The sequence below is a fragment of the Schistosoma mansoni genome (assembly GCF_000237925.1).
Source record: "Schistosoma mansoni, WGS project CABG00000000 data, chromosome 4 unplaced supercontig 0032, strain Puerto Rico, whole genome shotgun sequence".
NCBI classification, from domain to species: domain Eukaryota; kingdom Metazoa; phylum Platyhelminthes; class Trematoda; order Strigeidida; family Schistosomatidae; genus Schistosoma; species Schistosoma mansoni.
This window is the reverse complement of record NW_017386017.1, coordinates 1,191,539-1,208,692: the sequence shown is the minus strand read 5'-3', so window position 1 is coordinate 1,208,692 and position 17,154 is coordinate 1,191,539. Positions and strand designations below refer to the sequence as shown.

The 17,154-nt window shown below is 38.3% G+C and overlaps 1 protein-coding gene across 1 annotated transcript; it reads left to right on the top strand.

Moving 5' to 3' along the window:
- Nucleotides 1–9,955: 9,955 nt before the first annotated feature.
- Smp_148930 (structure specific recognition protein,putative) lies at nt 9,956–15,985 on the top strand (the record flags this gene model as incomplete). Its single annotated transcript, XM_018791145.1, has 6 exons — nt 9,956–10,298; nt 10,331–10,563; nt 10,599–10,976; nt 13,939–14,157; nt 15,101–15,497; nt 15,657–15,985. 6 exons carry the CDS (start codon nt 9,956–9,958, stop codon nt 15,983–15,985), a joined length of 1,899 nt encoding a protein of 632 aa, XP_018645661.1.
- Between the last annotated feature and the right edge of the window lie 1,169 nt (nt 15,986–17,154).

Here is a 17,154-nt window from a genome sequence, read left to right as displayed (position 1 = left end):
TTGCAAAATAAACGCTCGATTCTACGGCTGCTTATGAAACGCCAGATATGGACTTTTTTGGTTTGATCAGACCCCATTTATTTTGGTGCTGAATTTTCGGTCATACAGAAACTTTTCTAGCCAGGTGAGAAGTTGATTTGCGAACTATTTGTCCTATCTTAATCAGTGGGACGGAGTGCGACAATATATTGAATAGTTTAGCGAAGTCTGTAGGGCATATACGGGCTATGGATTAAAGAAGACTTCAAATACCCCACACTGAGGAGGCGTTTGTGTTAAACGACCGGCCTGTATTTCATGCTATAGCTAATAGACGTTCATAGATGGTGGATGTTAGAAGACTTCTGAGCATTTTCTTAATACTATGGGGCGTTTGTCTTAGCAACCCAGTAACTGATCGGATCAAAGTCTTGGAAGATATCTCAATTGGAGCTTTTGTGTCGTGTTTACAGTGCTTTTCACTATTGTTATTTTAAGAGCACTAGTTTGAATCCATAGGTTTAATAGATGATTTGACTGTTTGTCAAAGTGCGCGTTGAAAACACCGACTTTTTCGACGTTTGTGAGTTTTCCCGTTAGTTTTCGTAGTTAAGAAAGTCCACTGATTCCCTGGGTTTGCATTCTATTTCTTAACAAAACAATTGTTACTTCAATACCACTGATGGTATATTCTGTGTATTTTATAAAGCTGCAAAAAACTCGAATTTTGTGATTTTGAATCTATATGAAATATTTTATTCTGTCTAGCTTTTCTCACAGTCAACGAAGTACAAGACATTCGTATATTCATAAATGACAGTGTTTCAATCAATGTTTATCAGCTCCCACAACTAATTTTGTTTTTCCACTGCGAAGCTTCATAAAACGAGGACAGGGTAAGCCTGACTCAGTAATAACATGGCAGACAGGAGGAAGTGGCACCGTTTACATGCAACATAACAGGAAACATCTAACCTTGCCTAGATGTAACGTACGTCTTGAATACCCGCAAGTTTACAATCCAAATACAGATTCCGGGCTCAGGTTTGTGTTTCGAGGACAACAAAAGCCAATAGCTTGTGTCAGTCCTTTCCTAGTAAGTTTCTGAGAGTGTTCTTATTTCTCTTGAGTCATCTTATTGAAGGGGCGGATAACATTTCATCGAGTAACAAGTTCTAAGAATTTGTGACTTCGTATGAAAACCTGTACATCACAGGTATTTTGTGCGTTCTATGCTTTTTTACTAGACCGTTATGTGCTCTGAACATTCTTGACTTGTCAGGAGGAAAAAGCAACTATACATCAGGTCCAAAATCACTTCCTGAGATTCCAAACATGAAAATCTGGCCACCACTATAGCTGTGGTATTACAGAATAAAAGGTCCATACTCTCCAGCATTTCTTTATACGGTAAATCTCATTTGTGCCATTTGTTTTTTTCGGATCGGCTAATCAGAACGTTGAAGTCCGCCTGAAGTGCACATGTATCGGCGTCTCTCGTTGTTTCTTACCACACTTTGACATCATCAGTGTGTATTAGCATCGAGGACTCTACTATACTTGGGGGTTTGTTCACATACAGAATAAAATGTAAAGGACTTGTGAGAGAGCCTTGTGGTACTCCAACAATTACTGGTTTCCAGAGAGAGCATTTGGAATTTATTCTGACTTTCTGTCTACGACCTACCAAGAGATCCTTGATCAACCTTCGGATAGGTCCTACAATTCATAGACTTTCTAGCCTCAAAAGAAATCTATTATTCGGCGCCTTATCAAATGCTTTACTGAGATCTATGTAGACAATATCCACTGATTTTCCATTATCTAGAGCCTCTATCCATTTCTCTCCCACCATAAGGAGATTTGCTGTGCGAGAAAAATCTTTTCTGAAACCGCGTTCTTCGCTGTTTAACAAGATGTCAGTTTCCACGAATATCAACATTGTCTCTTTTGATTATTGTTCTAACTCAGATACTGGTGAGGCTGACAGGTCTGCAGTTTGATGGAAGTCTCCGTGATGCTGTTTTTTGCAATGGAGAGACGATCGCATCCTTTCAGTCTGTAGGTAACTCACTTCGGTCAAGTTACTTGTTGTATATCGCAGTCATCAGAGTAGCAATACGTTGTGCAGATTGTCTCAGGGTTTTAGGGCGTAGTTAGTCCGGTTCAGTTAATTGTTGTTCGCTTTTCTCGGTCATCTTCTGATACGATCAACCAGACTGAGATCCTCGCAGAAATAAATTTCGGACCCAAGACGTTATGAGAGTATTTCCCCGCATTAGGTTTCTTTCGTTAGCGGGAGCACAGTATTATTAAAGTGTCGTCTTTCCTGTGTACTTCCGGAATCCACTTCTACTGTCTTACGAAGCCCACCATCACTAACTCCTTCCACAATTTCCGAAGAGTAGCTTGTTAATTAAGGACTTAATATGGTTTAGAAAGTGTTCGATCGTAGCCTTTGTTGCGATGAATTGTAATGAAGAAGCAAGCCTTAGTTAACGGCACGACGTTGAAAAGCAAAGTGGGATGTTGGTTGATTTCGAAAAATTATTTAGATTACCATGAAACGTCATCACGGCAACCCTTATTTATTTTTCTTTTTTGTTGAATTTGTAGCTTTATGGAACGCAAACCGTTCGGTCTGTGCTTAAGCTTTTGAAAGTGGATGTATTGGGGCAACTTGATGAAGTTTGAGAAACCAACACAAGATAGAAAAAACGAGTCTATGGAGCAACGAAATGGGAGAACGACTGCGATATCAGTAAATAGTTGCCACGTTACCAGTCGCAAAGAGTTGCACAAAACCAATAAGTAAGCCCCACAAATATAGGTGAATTGAAATAATTGCCCTCACCATCAGTGTTTGCTAGTCAATAATTCCGTCCTCCCTTCCTTCCGTTATTAGACTCTTTTAAGGTAGTGGTTAGATCGCAACTACTTGACCTCAGAGCTCTATGTTACATATCGTGTTAGAAGACACAAATTCCACAAGTACCTAGGACAGTTGTGTCAGGTAATCAAAGCTGATAGATCTTTGGTAGAAAATCAAAGCGGCAGTTCATAGCAAAATACAATAAAGTTTATGTTTTGAAACAAAATAAGTTAGCAGAAACAAACTATTAGGTAAAAGAGTTATTAAAATTTATTACTTTTAAGACAATGAGCTGTTGTTTGAAGTCAAATGGTAGGACTGTAACATATATGGGAAAGATTGAAAACTGATATTTAGTGTATAAGAAAGGACTAGCTTTGATTTGGCGGATGTTGATTATTATGGACAGTTTTTGACTATTTTTGATTTTCAAACCGACTGGTTCCTAGTTGCAGTAAATGTTATTGATTTTCAGTGAAAGATGGTTCTTGGGCCTAATTTATACAACGCCCCCAGCATTTGACAACTGCTGCTTCCTCAAGACTTCCTCAAGACGGCTGCTCATCTGCTGCTGGTTGTTTATGTGAGGGTATCTTTATAGTCTCATTCTGCAGTCCGACTGTTTAAAGAATCGTCAGAGACTTTATGAAGCTTCATGCCTCGCACAGTCAACATGATAGCGGCTTGCAACACTTCATATATGCAACAGTTGTGAGTTCAGTGCACGCGCTGACACCACTTGTTGCAATCATCAATAAGTATCACGTCGTCGACCAAAAATAAGCGTGTTGGTCCATCACATCGTTTTTGTGTTTGTGTCATTAAAATTGTCAAGTGATCTTACAGGGAGAATGATATGAAAATTTTTTTGAGTACAGTGAAAACAAAAAATGACGAAAACGGAAACTGGTTATAAATATAATGATGTCTCATAAAATTTAAATGTAATAGACGTTGAACTAAAAAGGCTATAACTCCCATGTTACTGTTACTGAAATTTCGACTCAAGTAAGTATAAAAGAACCTCTTTCATATAGAAGCAAAACCAAACCTGGAAGATTTACTTCACGTGGAAAATACTACTCCCGTTTTTAAATAGCCCGCTCACAATGTGATATCAGGCATCAAACAATGCTTGATGACAGGCATTCGAAAAACTTCTTCGGTTGCAAACGAAATGGAAAAAGCTTTTGTTTGATTCGGTTCCATGTTTAGCAGCGGTGGATCACCTAAGCCTCCTTGCAGAGATTTAGATATATTTAGTAAAAACAAGAGAGAACTATTAGTAAATTAGAGTGAAACAATGTCCCACTAAAGTAGTTCTAAAGTAGATCTAATTAGTTGCCCATCTACACCATTCCCTTGCTCGTATTCGATTTTGAGACTCCTGTTGAGCTGAACGTGGAACCATCACCTAAGTGAGCTACATGTGGCTGCATACTGGACTGTAGCAAACTCCTCATGAGTAATCAGTCCCTATAATTCACCACCAGCCAAAGTGACTCGACTAACTCGTAAGGAGTTCTTCGAGAGAAACTCGATACATTCTAAAAAGTGGGACATTGTCTCACCTGTAAGTATATACGGGTTAGCATCAAGAGAAAGCTTTCCATATTGCGTCCACGAATATTTGGCCGTTTGACCGTTTAGTTGCTGTTAAGTTTGTCCACCACTAACCAATCAAATAGTTGCTTAAGCTCCCACCATGTTAATCCGGTCTTATGTGTCTGGAAACTATCCCTGTTGCATGCGGCCTATCAATTGAAAGATATGATTATCCTATTATAATAGTTTGACTCAGAATTTTTATCCCTTCCGATAAGACACGCAATACTGTTCGGTATGTTTGTGCGTTTCACTTAATGACTGTGACTCTCTTGATTTTTTTTGCCAATACAATTGTTTTCACGTCTAGAAACAGATAAGGTTTAAAGCCAAATTGTCCTTGTTCTGACTAAATCCTTCACATAGATACTGGGATAGCCAGTATAGCGTTTACAGTTCTAGTAGTATATCTGTAGAACAAATGAAATCCCACAGTTGTCTTCATCTGTTAGATATAGTTGTTGAACGCTTATACTGACAGCTTGCAAATAGTCTGCTTGCTTAGGTAAGGTGAAAGAGCACAGAATCTCTTTGCTTGTTCAAAACGCTAGTCTGAAGAAGTGTTCCGATCTCAGACTTATCACAAACTCTAACCAGCAACGATTAACACCTTACCCGGTACCTACTGAACACATGATTTCCTTGTCATATCACCACAAGCGCGCCTGGCAATGAGAATGAGACCTGACAAGTCTTGGCAGAGTGTACGTTATTCCCTCTATTATTCGTAGTGGTAGTCCACACTCGTGGTTTTCGGCAGCCATATTGTCTCCACCCTGTTTATGCATGAACAATGTGGCAGCTAAAGCATTGATCATTCGATGCATAAGAACTGTGTTTGGATACATTTTGTCACTGACCATGTTTACTTGGCTATTCAGGTAATACGTTTCGGCCTAAGAAGTTCTGAGTTTGCTCACATTAGTGGAGAAAAAATGGGGCAACAACCGCACCAGATATTCAGACGCACAGAGCAAAAACAATGGGGAAGTAATGGAAACAGAACTCGAGCTAGGAGAGGCCTCCTGTGGAGCAAACGAGGGGCAAACCACTACAGAGCAATGGTTTTAAGACCATTCCATTTACAGACTGGAATGAAAATGTTATTTACTGGAAGAGTCAATGAGCTAACTCACTTATTTGGTTCAAACCAAGTTTTCATTTTTTGGATTTTTAGCTTGGAGAGGAAGCAGAAGAGCCAGAAGACTACATGGTTTCCGAACAGAATTTTTTTAGCTGACTAAGTTCCCCAAAACAACAGACGAATGAAGCCCGGAGATAGATGGAAATATTCTAACGGGTACAGTCTTTATAGATTTCAGTAGAGCCTTTGTAAGTTTCTTATGTCTCTTACAGTATGACCGTAAAGTTCGAGATATTGAGCTGTGAACGTTCGTAGTTACATGAGCTTTAAGACCAATCATCTTAATCCCAAACACCAAGTTACTTCCGGATGTCAATTCAGTTATATCTCTGTAAAGCCCCGGCATCGCTCTAGCAGCTCCGATAAAAACTCAAAAAGGCCTAAAAGTAATCTTCCAAGAAATTGCTTCGGAAGCTTTAGCCGCTCAGCTACCGGAATACGAAATAATACCGAACCCTTTGCAAAAACTTACAAGCAATGCTTCGCCCTTGGCCTACAACATGCACCTGATCACAGCAATAGAGGACCCTCCGACACACACAGTGAATGACAGGCTACGCCTGTCTAGCACCTGCTCATGGCATTGATAAGATTTTTAGAGTGAATATTGAAAACTTTAAGAAACGGAACACAACCGTATTTATCACAAACAACTCTCTTCTGAGCTTGCGTATGGTGTTGTTATGTATATTTGTTATGAAAGTGTTTCTGGTCAGATTCATTGTTCTTTTCTGGTAGCTACGTTTAGAGTTGCTCCTCTAAAACTTGTCACTATGTCCAGAATGGAATTACCAGCCTGTGTTCTGTGTACTGAAGTCGGAAAGTATGCAAAGGATCAGTTAAATATTCCCATTTTATCGGTCGTCTATTGGACGATTCTAAGATCGCTTTTATTTCAAAATGTGCTGACTGATGAAGCTCTAATGATATTAAATAACAGACCACTAGTTAAAAGTGACGGATGATCCTGGCACTCTAGAAGATCTTATTCCGAATAAATCGTTGTTGATTTACAAAGGATTATCACCTCACGATGTTTCTGTGGACAAGACTTTATTATACAACAAAAGATGAAAAGAAACTCAGAGGTTAACCACCGCATTTTAGCATAGGTGGATAAGAGAATATCTACCGACTCTCCCAACAAGAAATAAATGGTTGAACATACGCAAAAATTTACAACCGGACGACCTAGTTTTCGTTAGCAGCATTGAAACGAGTAGAAGTCTATGGTCTAAAGCCATTGTCGAACAGATAAGCTATGGCCCTAATGGATGAGTTTGTACAGTAAAGTTATGAATGGCAAACGAATAAAGCGTTAGGGATGTACAAAGCCTATGTCTACTGGGAGAAGCCGGATATCTGACGGTGACAACGACGACCCAGGACGATGGACGTGCTGCGCGTTCCGGGGGGAGTGCAAAGTAAGACCGATAAACGAACACACCAATGATAAGATGAAACGCTCGCCATCACATTAACTCTCTTTGACCCTGTACGACCATGTCTTGTTTATCCACCAATCATGAATTTATGTTCATTCTAAAACAATATTCTCCTTGTTGACTCATTTTTCCTCTTCTCTAGTTACTGTTCGGTAATTTATTTATATCTCTCATTTTCCCTATGCAATAGACTGTACTGTTTACTTGCATACTAACGTTGTTAATTAACGTTTTAGAAACAGATAAAGTTTATGAAGCTTGCTTACTTGTCCTGACTTTGGCCAAACCAAGACTCTGTGCTCGACAGTCTAGGGAATAGCTTAGAGTTGCACCTATAGGAAGTTTCTCCCTACAACAATAACTACTCACTTTCCATATAGAGACTATACACACGAGGAGTAGGGAAACCTTGGATTCTTCGTAAAGCACTCTGACTGGAGAAGTTTATTCACCAGTGATAAACCCTCATATACACTATAAATGTTCAATGCCACTGCTGAATTTTTCCTAGACACTACTATCCACTCCCAAAATGCTCTTAAAACAGTCATCCCATACATCAACCAGAAAAACTAAGTTTAAGCTACGAAAACTAAAAGGGATATATTGTTTACAAAAGAATTCAATGCTCCGCATCAAATATATCATGCACTTAAGGAAGTTCAAAGTCAGCACAATAACATAAACAAGCAGAGGAACGCACTGTGATTACTACCATATTTAAATCTCAATACTTATGTCATCTCCTTGAAAAAGGCATAGGAAAGAGTGTAGATTCGAACAATAACTCTATACTATAAGACGGTGGGATATATTATGACCTAAACGTCACCTGAGCAGCTAAATGGATGGTTTTCCACAACGTGAATAAATCTCATGCCCTAGACATTAACATTAAGTGCACCAGCAACGATAAACTTAGTACCACTAACTTTGATTTTAGTAGTATGCACACCGACATCAAAACACTTAGGCCGAATTCAAATTCAGGCGCAGATGATATCCATTCTTTACAAAATCGACTTAAGAACACTATTACTAGGTACATATCCCGAAAGAGATCACTTCGATATCTTACCTAAATTCCATAATCTGCAGTCACTAGATTAGCTTTTAAAATTTACTTATAGAGACAGTGTTTTCCAACAAGATATTAAACATAGAGTCCCTGTGAGATATATTTTGTTTAAACATAAATCTTAGTGAGCCTAACATCACAAAAGGAGGGAGGATGAAGTTACTGAACAGTAAGAATTGATTGTAAAGGCGATGACTTTAGTCTACCCATTTTTGTGGGGCAGAACATATTGTTTGTTTCAGACTCTTAGTGATTGGGGAAGCGGTAAACGATCGGTGAAACCGAGGTTCTTCTTCTACGCTCACTACTCAAACTCATGTTTCCAATATATATTGAATCAGCTTTTCTATTTAGACAACCCATATCATACTAACTCAGACTTTTATATTATGACAGTGGTTGACAGTAGATGAGAAGAGAATTTACAAACCGAAGAACAAGAGATATGATTATTAGTGTTTCTATACACTTTACTCTCTTCTAATGCACTTTTCAATTTAATATACAGCCCCTATCACCCGATGTCGTGGAAATTTTGAGATTTTCACCATTCATATGAAAATTACCTATACCTTACGTGGGACTAAAAGTAAAATAGGTGTCAGTAATTACATATTCTACAGGAGAATTCAAAGTAAGTTCACATCCCGCTCTTTATAAATTGATAGATGTCCTGATTACACGGCACAAAATGCAGCCTGACCAGCGAGTCAAATAACACAAGCGATGGTTTTCGCACGTAGGGTTTTCGTAAACGACTCAAGCGATAAAATGGATGTGCGCGGGTAACGATTCCTTTAAAATCCAGGGAAATTTAGTGGGTTTTGTGCCATTTCTTCATAACTTCCCCTTATGGCTTCCATAAAACTGACAAATCTTCCCCAAAATGGGTAAACTGGGGCCTTCATTATTCTAAATCCAATTTCATTTCCATCAGTTGAACCCATTTCATCTTATTTCATATCACCACTCATAGTTATTTATTACGTCATCCCCTTATCTGAAAGCTCTAATAACAATTCACTCAAGCAACGACAGATATTATGAGTTTTATATACTAATTTAGCATATCTTTGTCTGTTTCATTACAAACTGTTAAACATTTATTAGGGTTTATACCTGTGTGCCTTGATGCTTCCTCTTTTCTCCTTCTCAGTATCATACTCAGTTCAAAGCTATGGAGCTTCTTCCGCGTGAAACAAACTTAGCAAACGCGTTTTTCAAGGCTACAACTCACACCATGCGTCCCTTAAATATACATCATAACAACTAAAAACTTTTTAAACAGTTTTATTACATAAATACTTATCAGGACCAGAATTCTAACACAGAAATGGCGGGTTTGGGCCAAGTGTGTAACGTGAACGCGTTGCTACCTTTAAGAAAGATTATAAAACTGGAATTTTAGTGCGATCCTAAAACATAAACTCTCTGAGACATCTGCACGAATGTAATGCCATTTATATTCCTTGATTTCACTTAACAACCGTACTTAAGATGCATACTGCATGCAGACCAGTGTCGTAAATTATAGATCATGTCTGTAAAAATGGCGTGTACCTGTCCTGGCAGAAATATAACATTGAGGCTTCTACTTTCAGAGCTTGGTTATTTGCTTCGAATCATAAATTAATAGAATCGTCTACCAGGACACTTTTTGTGAGGACATTCAAAGTGAGATTGAAACTCAACACTATTAAACACGGTAAAGATTTAAATTGGTCAAATGACACTATGTCCATATTTTTGAAACAGAAGACTTTTATTGTTCTATTGGCTGAGGTGGACTGCAGTGGAGGCATATTCCTTCCAAGGTCATCAACTGCAAACTGATGGCAGATATAGCCTTCGACCATATAACTCAGGAGGTTAGAGGTACTGTATATCCGGGTAAGCTTCGACTCAAAGAAGATGAGTTTATGTATAAAAATGAAAAGACTGGAAAGGTGGATCACTTCTCCCGGTCAGATATAGAGTCAGCTCAATGGATAGTCCGTGCGACTGGTTTAGGATTAAGCATAAAGTTAAGAAATAACTCTTTGCATCGGTATGATGGCTTTGGTGAAATCGAAGCAGAAAAGGTTGGGAGCTTTTTTAAAAAGTATTTCGACGTCGAAATTGTGAAGCGTGAGCTGTGCTACAAAGGCTACAATTGGGGAGACGTGGATTTCGATGGTAATTTGAACTTGCATCATCTACTGATTAAGGCGATGTTCTCGAGTTTTCAGTTAAAAACGCTATGGCTTTTGAGGTTCCTCTAAGCAATGTTGCAAATGCTGTTTTGAACAAAAACGAGATTATTTTTGAATTTCACCTGAATGATGAAGCTGAAATTTGCTTATCTGAAATGCGTCTGTACACTCCGGGAACTGAAGCTGATAGGGAAGGCAAAGCCCCCGCTATATATTCTAAAGTTACTCAAAAGGCAGATATTATTCAAGTAAGCTAATTAATTACCTTATCACGGAAGTCTAGGTTACGGGTGATTTCTTGGCTGAATTCAAACAATTGCAGTGTCTTCAACCTCGTGGCCGTTATGATGTTAAGTTATATCCAAGTTTTATCCACTTGCATGGCAAGTCTTACGACTTTAAAGTTCCAAAGAATACTATTACTCGGTTGATGGTGCTTCCTCATCCCGATAATCGGCAGATATTCTTTGCTGTTCAACTTGATCCACCGATCAAACATGGTCAAACCAGATATCATTTTGTAGTTTCCCTTTTCGACAAGGATTCGCACATAAACTTAGAGATGGCTGCAACAGAAGACTGGCTTCAGGAGCAGTTCAATGGAAAATTAACTCGAAATATTTCCGGACCGGAATATGAAGTTGTGGCTCGCGTGTTCAAGGTGAGTTTGAATCGATGTTCGCAATTTCTAGAAATCTCAAGACTTTCGTGGTGCTTGAAAGTTTGGTATATCAGTGTGGTTCTTCATTTTACAGTGTAACTGCCATCAAAAAGCCCCTTAACAGGATTACATATTGCTGGAAAATATTTTAAAACTAACAGTCCTTGAATATGTTTACCTCCTTTCTTAGGTGTCTGGAAAACATGCTTATAAATTCAAGCACGTAGGTAGCGATGATTTTTAATTATGATTTTAAAGTTATACCAATTTTCCTAAAACCAACCTAAGTTCCTTCGTACTGAATACTTTGCTGCGAAAAGCCTTTATACTTGTGGATCAGCCGAATATGTCCTTATGACACATTAGATGACGAACTACTTCAACTTTGACTGCTACTCATCAAAAATGGCTATCCACCCGAATCCGTTGACACAGATTGGATCATGCAAAAGCACAGATAGTTCAAAATAAAACTCTACGAATATCGAATTTAAAGGAAATGCGGCTGTCAAAATCTCAAGTAAACGGATTTCAAAACACTTGAATGAAAACTATCCAGCTAAGCCTTGTTTGTCTTTTCAAGCTGGCCTATCATTTACGAATGTTTTGAGGCTAACCATCTGCTTCTGTCCACATTAATGTGTATTTATTAATTTACTTGCTCTTGTGAGGCAGGTTTCATTGGCCGCACAAAGTAATTTCCAGACGCGTCTCAGAACATTACCCGAGGTGACCTAAAAGGGGAGTCCAAAGCTATCACTAACTCAATACAGCAGCACCTAACCAACTCTGGACACGTTGCTTCAAAGGAGTCATCCTTTAAGGTAATCTATACAGTCAAAGGAATTGGAACACAGGAAGTTCGAATCGAAAACGTATGCACTGCAAGGCTTTGGCAGTCCACCAATTCAAACTTAATCTCTGTATCCGAAAACTATACGTCTTGCTTCATCATGATTTTACTAACCTATTCTTCCTTATTTCTTCACGATATTATCACTTTATTTGACACATACCTTTTTACTGCCTTATTTACCAGGATTTCTACTCTGTAAATAAGCAAATGAAAACAACGGCAGTAACGTAGTAACTCGACTATCGGCTCTAAAATTATGGCTTTAGATTCTAATTTATCTACTTAAATTTAGTAAGATGGATATTTTTCCTCCATTAAATAGTCAGTATTTCCTAGTTTTTTAAGCGCTTAAATGTTTGTGGTTACTCTGTTAGGGTTTTCCCTATTTTCACCCTGTAGTTTTATCCAACTGTTCTCCTGCTTTCCTACTAAATTTTCGAACAGTTAACTGTTCTTACCCAAGGTCCCATTATTATAGTCTTGGGGGTTGACGCACCTCAGTCTCAATCGGAAGAAGCCAGATGGTAATTAAGTCAAATGTAAAATGTGATGTTATATAGCAAACCAGTGAATCAGTTCCAAATAGTTACAGTTAATAGTAAGTGATTATATACTATCAGTTAGCCCAATGTTGGAGTGGGTCTCATATTAATTCAGAAAACCATTTGTTAACGTTAAAAATGTAAAACAATGATGTCCGTCATTCAGTCAGCTACAACGTAGGACCAGGCACATATAGTCGGTGTTCAGGCATACGTAACACGTGGCCCAACCATCTCAGTTGATGAAGATCCACAATCTCATCAATTGATTTACCATCATTCCGTAACACCTTGCGTCTAACCTTATTATTACTTACCCGGTGATCCCAGCAGATGCGAGCAATATTTCTAAGGCATCTGTGGTCAAATACTAGTAACTTACGAGTATCTTCTACTCTAAATGGCCATGTTTCACAGCCGTAAAATAGAACAGAACGAACTGCTGTGCAGTATACTCGTTTCTTAATTGATAGACGGATATCTCGTCTTTGTCATAGGTGACGTAAGTTGGCAAAAACCAAACGAGCTTTTTGAATCCATGTAGAGATTTCGTCAGACACCTAACCATTAGGGCTGATCAGACTTCCAAGATAAGTGAAGTTGTCGACGCGTTTGACTACTTCACTCCCTATCCTTAGTTCAGGTGTTGACGCAGGCCAGTCCTGGAGTAACAGTTTACATTTAGAGGGAAAGAAACGCATCTCAAACATCCTGGCATTATTACTCAGTCCTAACAGAAGACTCTGCATTTTGTCAGCGTCTTCACCAAACGGGACTATGTCATCTGCGTATTCTTAGTCGATAAGTGAACCCCCTGGTAGGAGATCAATTCCTGAAAATTCAGTCGACGAGAGTGTTATTTCCAGCAATAGGTCTATAATGAAGTTAAAAAAAAAGGGATAGTGGACAGCCTTGTTGGACACCACTTGAGGTTGTAAAATCAGATGACAGTTCGCCATAAGCTCTCACTTGACTGGTAGTATGCGAGTAAAGAGCCTTCACAAGGTTTATGTACTTCTGAAGTACACCTTTCAATGACAGCCACATAGCCTCTCGGTCTACAGAGTGAAATGCTGCTTTTAACTCAAGAAAAACTATCATTGTCGGATGCCGATAAACATGTCTGTGCTCTAAGACCTGACAAATGGTGAATATGTGGTCGATGCAGCCACGACCAGGTATGAAGCCAGCCTGATTTTCTCGTGTTTGCTATGTTAGTCAGACTATCCCCTCTATGGTTATCACAGGATGATTTTGGCCCCTTCTTATATATTGGGACAATCAGAGATTGTGACCAGGCAGATGTGATTACGTCCAACTCCCAGATTTTAGCCAGAATATTAGTCAACCTAATCGCTAAAATTGAACCACCATATTTGAAGACCTCCGGAGCCAATCCATCTGAACCAGCTAAAACAATGATGTATAAAGTTAACATAGTTTTACGAAATTTGATGGAATGTTTTATACACGTCACATATAGTACCCATATTTTCAAGTTGTAGCTTTCTATCTCAGCGTTTTGCCTCATGTTTCTTTCTTTTGATTATCTCATTATACACAGGTTCTGTATGATCAGAAAGTTACAGTCCCCGGAAGCTTCTCTGCAAAAGGCGGTGGTTGTGCAGTTGCATGCAGTTATAAAGCGTCTGTTGGTTTGTTGTATCCATTAGAGAGAGGATTTACATTCGTGCCCCGTCCTCCGATTTCCATACGTTTCGACGAAATAGTAGCTGTACAATTTTCCCGTGGGACAGGTGCTCAAAGATCTTTTGATTTTGAGGTACGTTAACTATCATATTCAAATTGAACTCCAGTTGTTTAGCCAGTTAAAAAACAGCATGTAGTCTGTTTTGATATTTGTTAGAAGTTATATATATATGATAGAAGAAAAGTGTGGGAATTATTTTTTACGTGAAAAACACGTGATCAACCTAATGCATAAACTTCTCAGGGCGGCTTGTCACCAATATTATTTCACGTACAACAACATGCACAAAACACGAGATCCCTTCCATAGGTATCCAAATATCCAAATAATTCAATCATCATTATATCATTACACCGCCATGCTTTTCGAAAGTCAATAATTTACTGACCTCAAAATAATTCCCTTATTTGAATGCGAACAATGTAATCCTTCTGAGTTCCATTGTTGGGGATTATTGTCACAGTGTTGTGTGCCAGTCATGGTTCTGTTGAGTCCATCATAAATCTCCAAGGCCTAATTGTTCCGTAACCAGCAATTACCGTAGATACGTATCGAACCCAATCTAAATATACAAAAATGCTTTTATATTCTGTTGTGTTGATGTTCTTATCTATGGTTAATAAACTTCGAGTATATCACTAAACTTAATCAAACATTTTAGGAGAAAGAAATGATTAGTTTGCGAAAATTATTCGTACAATCGACCAAGTAATTTATCTGAAATTTGGTTTTGATCCATTTTTCGAAAACGAATTTGATTAAAATATTCGATTTAATCAACATATTTCGAATCTCGCGAGGCGGGATCGTGGATGCGCACTGCTGAGGAGTCCCACGATAGAACGAAACGGCCGTCTAGTGCTTCCAGGTTTTCTACGGTGGTCTAGCTTCAATTGACTCACGATTTCAAGTATATATATATATATATATACATATATATATATATATCACTAGTGTTTAATTTTTATATTTCTTAAAAAAATCAAATGTCTTGATATATTTTTTCCATCTATAGGTGGAAACTCGTAATGGTTTAACACATACATTCACTTCTATCGAAAGAGATGAATATCATCATTTGTACGATTTTGTAACTGCTAAAAAACTTCGTGTTAAAAATATCAGTTCAGAAAACAAAACTACTAATCCTGGTGATGACGTTTGGTCGTCATCTGATGAATCACATGATGCTTATATGGAGAAAGTGAAGACAGAAGCTCGAGAACGAACAACTGAAATGGATGATGACGATGACGACGATGAAGATGATGAAGATTTCAAACCACCGGAATCTGATGGTTCTGAACTTGCAGAAGAATATGATAGTAATGTTCAAACAACTACAAGTGAAGATGAATCTGGAGAAAACGATGATGACGATGATTCGGAAGAGGACGAAACGAACATTAGTAGTAAGAATACTACTACACACAAGAAAAAAGATAAACAAGACAATGATAGTGATGAAGATGAAGACAGCTTGTCAAGTGTAAGTAGTACTAGTGAACCTAAACCAAAACAGAAAAAGTTGAAAGAAGAACCAAAGAAATCAACAATTAAATCACGTAAAGATGAAACAAAACAACCATCAAAACGACAAACAAAAAAACAAAAAAAACCTAAAGATCCTAATGCACCAACTCGTCCACTTTCTGCTTATTTCTTATGGTTTAATGAGAATAGAGAGAAAATTGCTAAGAATTTAGGTGGACAAAATTCTGTTGCCGAAGTAGCTAAAGCTGCTGGAGAGATTTGGCGAAATATGGATAGTACAGCAAAATCAAGTTATCAATCAAGAGTTGATGAATTAAAAAAGAAATATCAAGAAGATTTACGTATATATCAATCAAATTTAGGATCTAATAAAGAACCAGATTTATCATCAGATTCTAGTAGTTAAGTCTAGAAATGATTAACACTTGTTAAATAAGATATCAACTGATTATTGTTTTAATATACTATGTGCACTATATATATATACCATTTCCATTTCTCTTGTTATTAGACTGAGTCAATCAATTTACTTTGATGTTTTATATAGAGGTTTCTCGGTACTGTCACTCATTTATTTATTATTTTATTTAAACACATAAATATTGGTACAAGGAAGCACCAGATACATATGCGCTGCACAAGTCTCATTTGATTTGTGTGAGGGATGTGGTACTGCCCGGGTGCCCAAACTGAAGCAGGTGGTTTTATTAGGGGGCCACACCCGGAGCCTTTGACCTAAAGATCTGATCCACAAGGCAGTGGAGCATCGTGAGGAGATGCAGTCCCATAGTAGCCGGTGACCAACGATTGGTTCCCACGCCATTTGTTCCTTCAGGATACTGGAGCCAGCCCATGTCTACCATTGATTTTGAATGAGGGTTTTCCAACTCCCCTAGGTGGACTCACAGTGTCCACCGATTCGGTTAAAGCGCAGGACATTCGCTTTTCTTCCTCTCAATTTCGTAAACAACAGTAATGCCATGAGAAGGCAGTGAGTAGGACTTCCCTGACAGAGGCTATGTAGGCGTGGCCATGTGAGAGCATTTGGAGAGGGAGAGCGGACTCTCCCCACTCTCGGCCGTACCAGGGCATTTGGGGGCACTGTCACTCATACGCTTATAGTCTATAAAAGGATTAACAATCATTTGATTATATTGAATACGAAGCCTGATACTGTTGTAACGGAAAAAAATATTTTTGCATACTCAGCATATAATAGGATAATACTATGACTTGATACGTTATATCCAACTGTAGAATTCACGATCGACAACTGAAAATTAGTTAACAGACCAGAAAATCATTTGTTTAACATAGTTGCTAGCAGTTCACACAGAGTTTAATCCACAGTTAAGTTAGTAGCGATAATTCATAGAAAGGAAACCACAGCGCTAAGTAGTGTCACAACATTTGGCTAAAGTGGGTCGCTTTTGTCTTCATTTAATACCCGGTCGCATCTTACTTTCGCTGGTCATACATCAGGTACGAATCGTACGTCTCCCTAAAACACCAAATAAAATCAGCATTATAACAAATTACCAAGATGAATAGAGCAGTAATCAAAATATATACCAC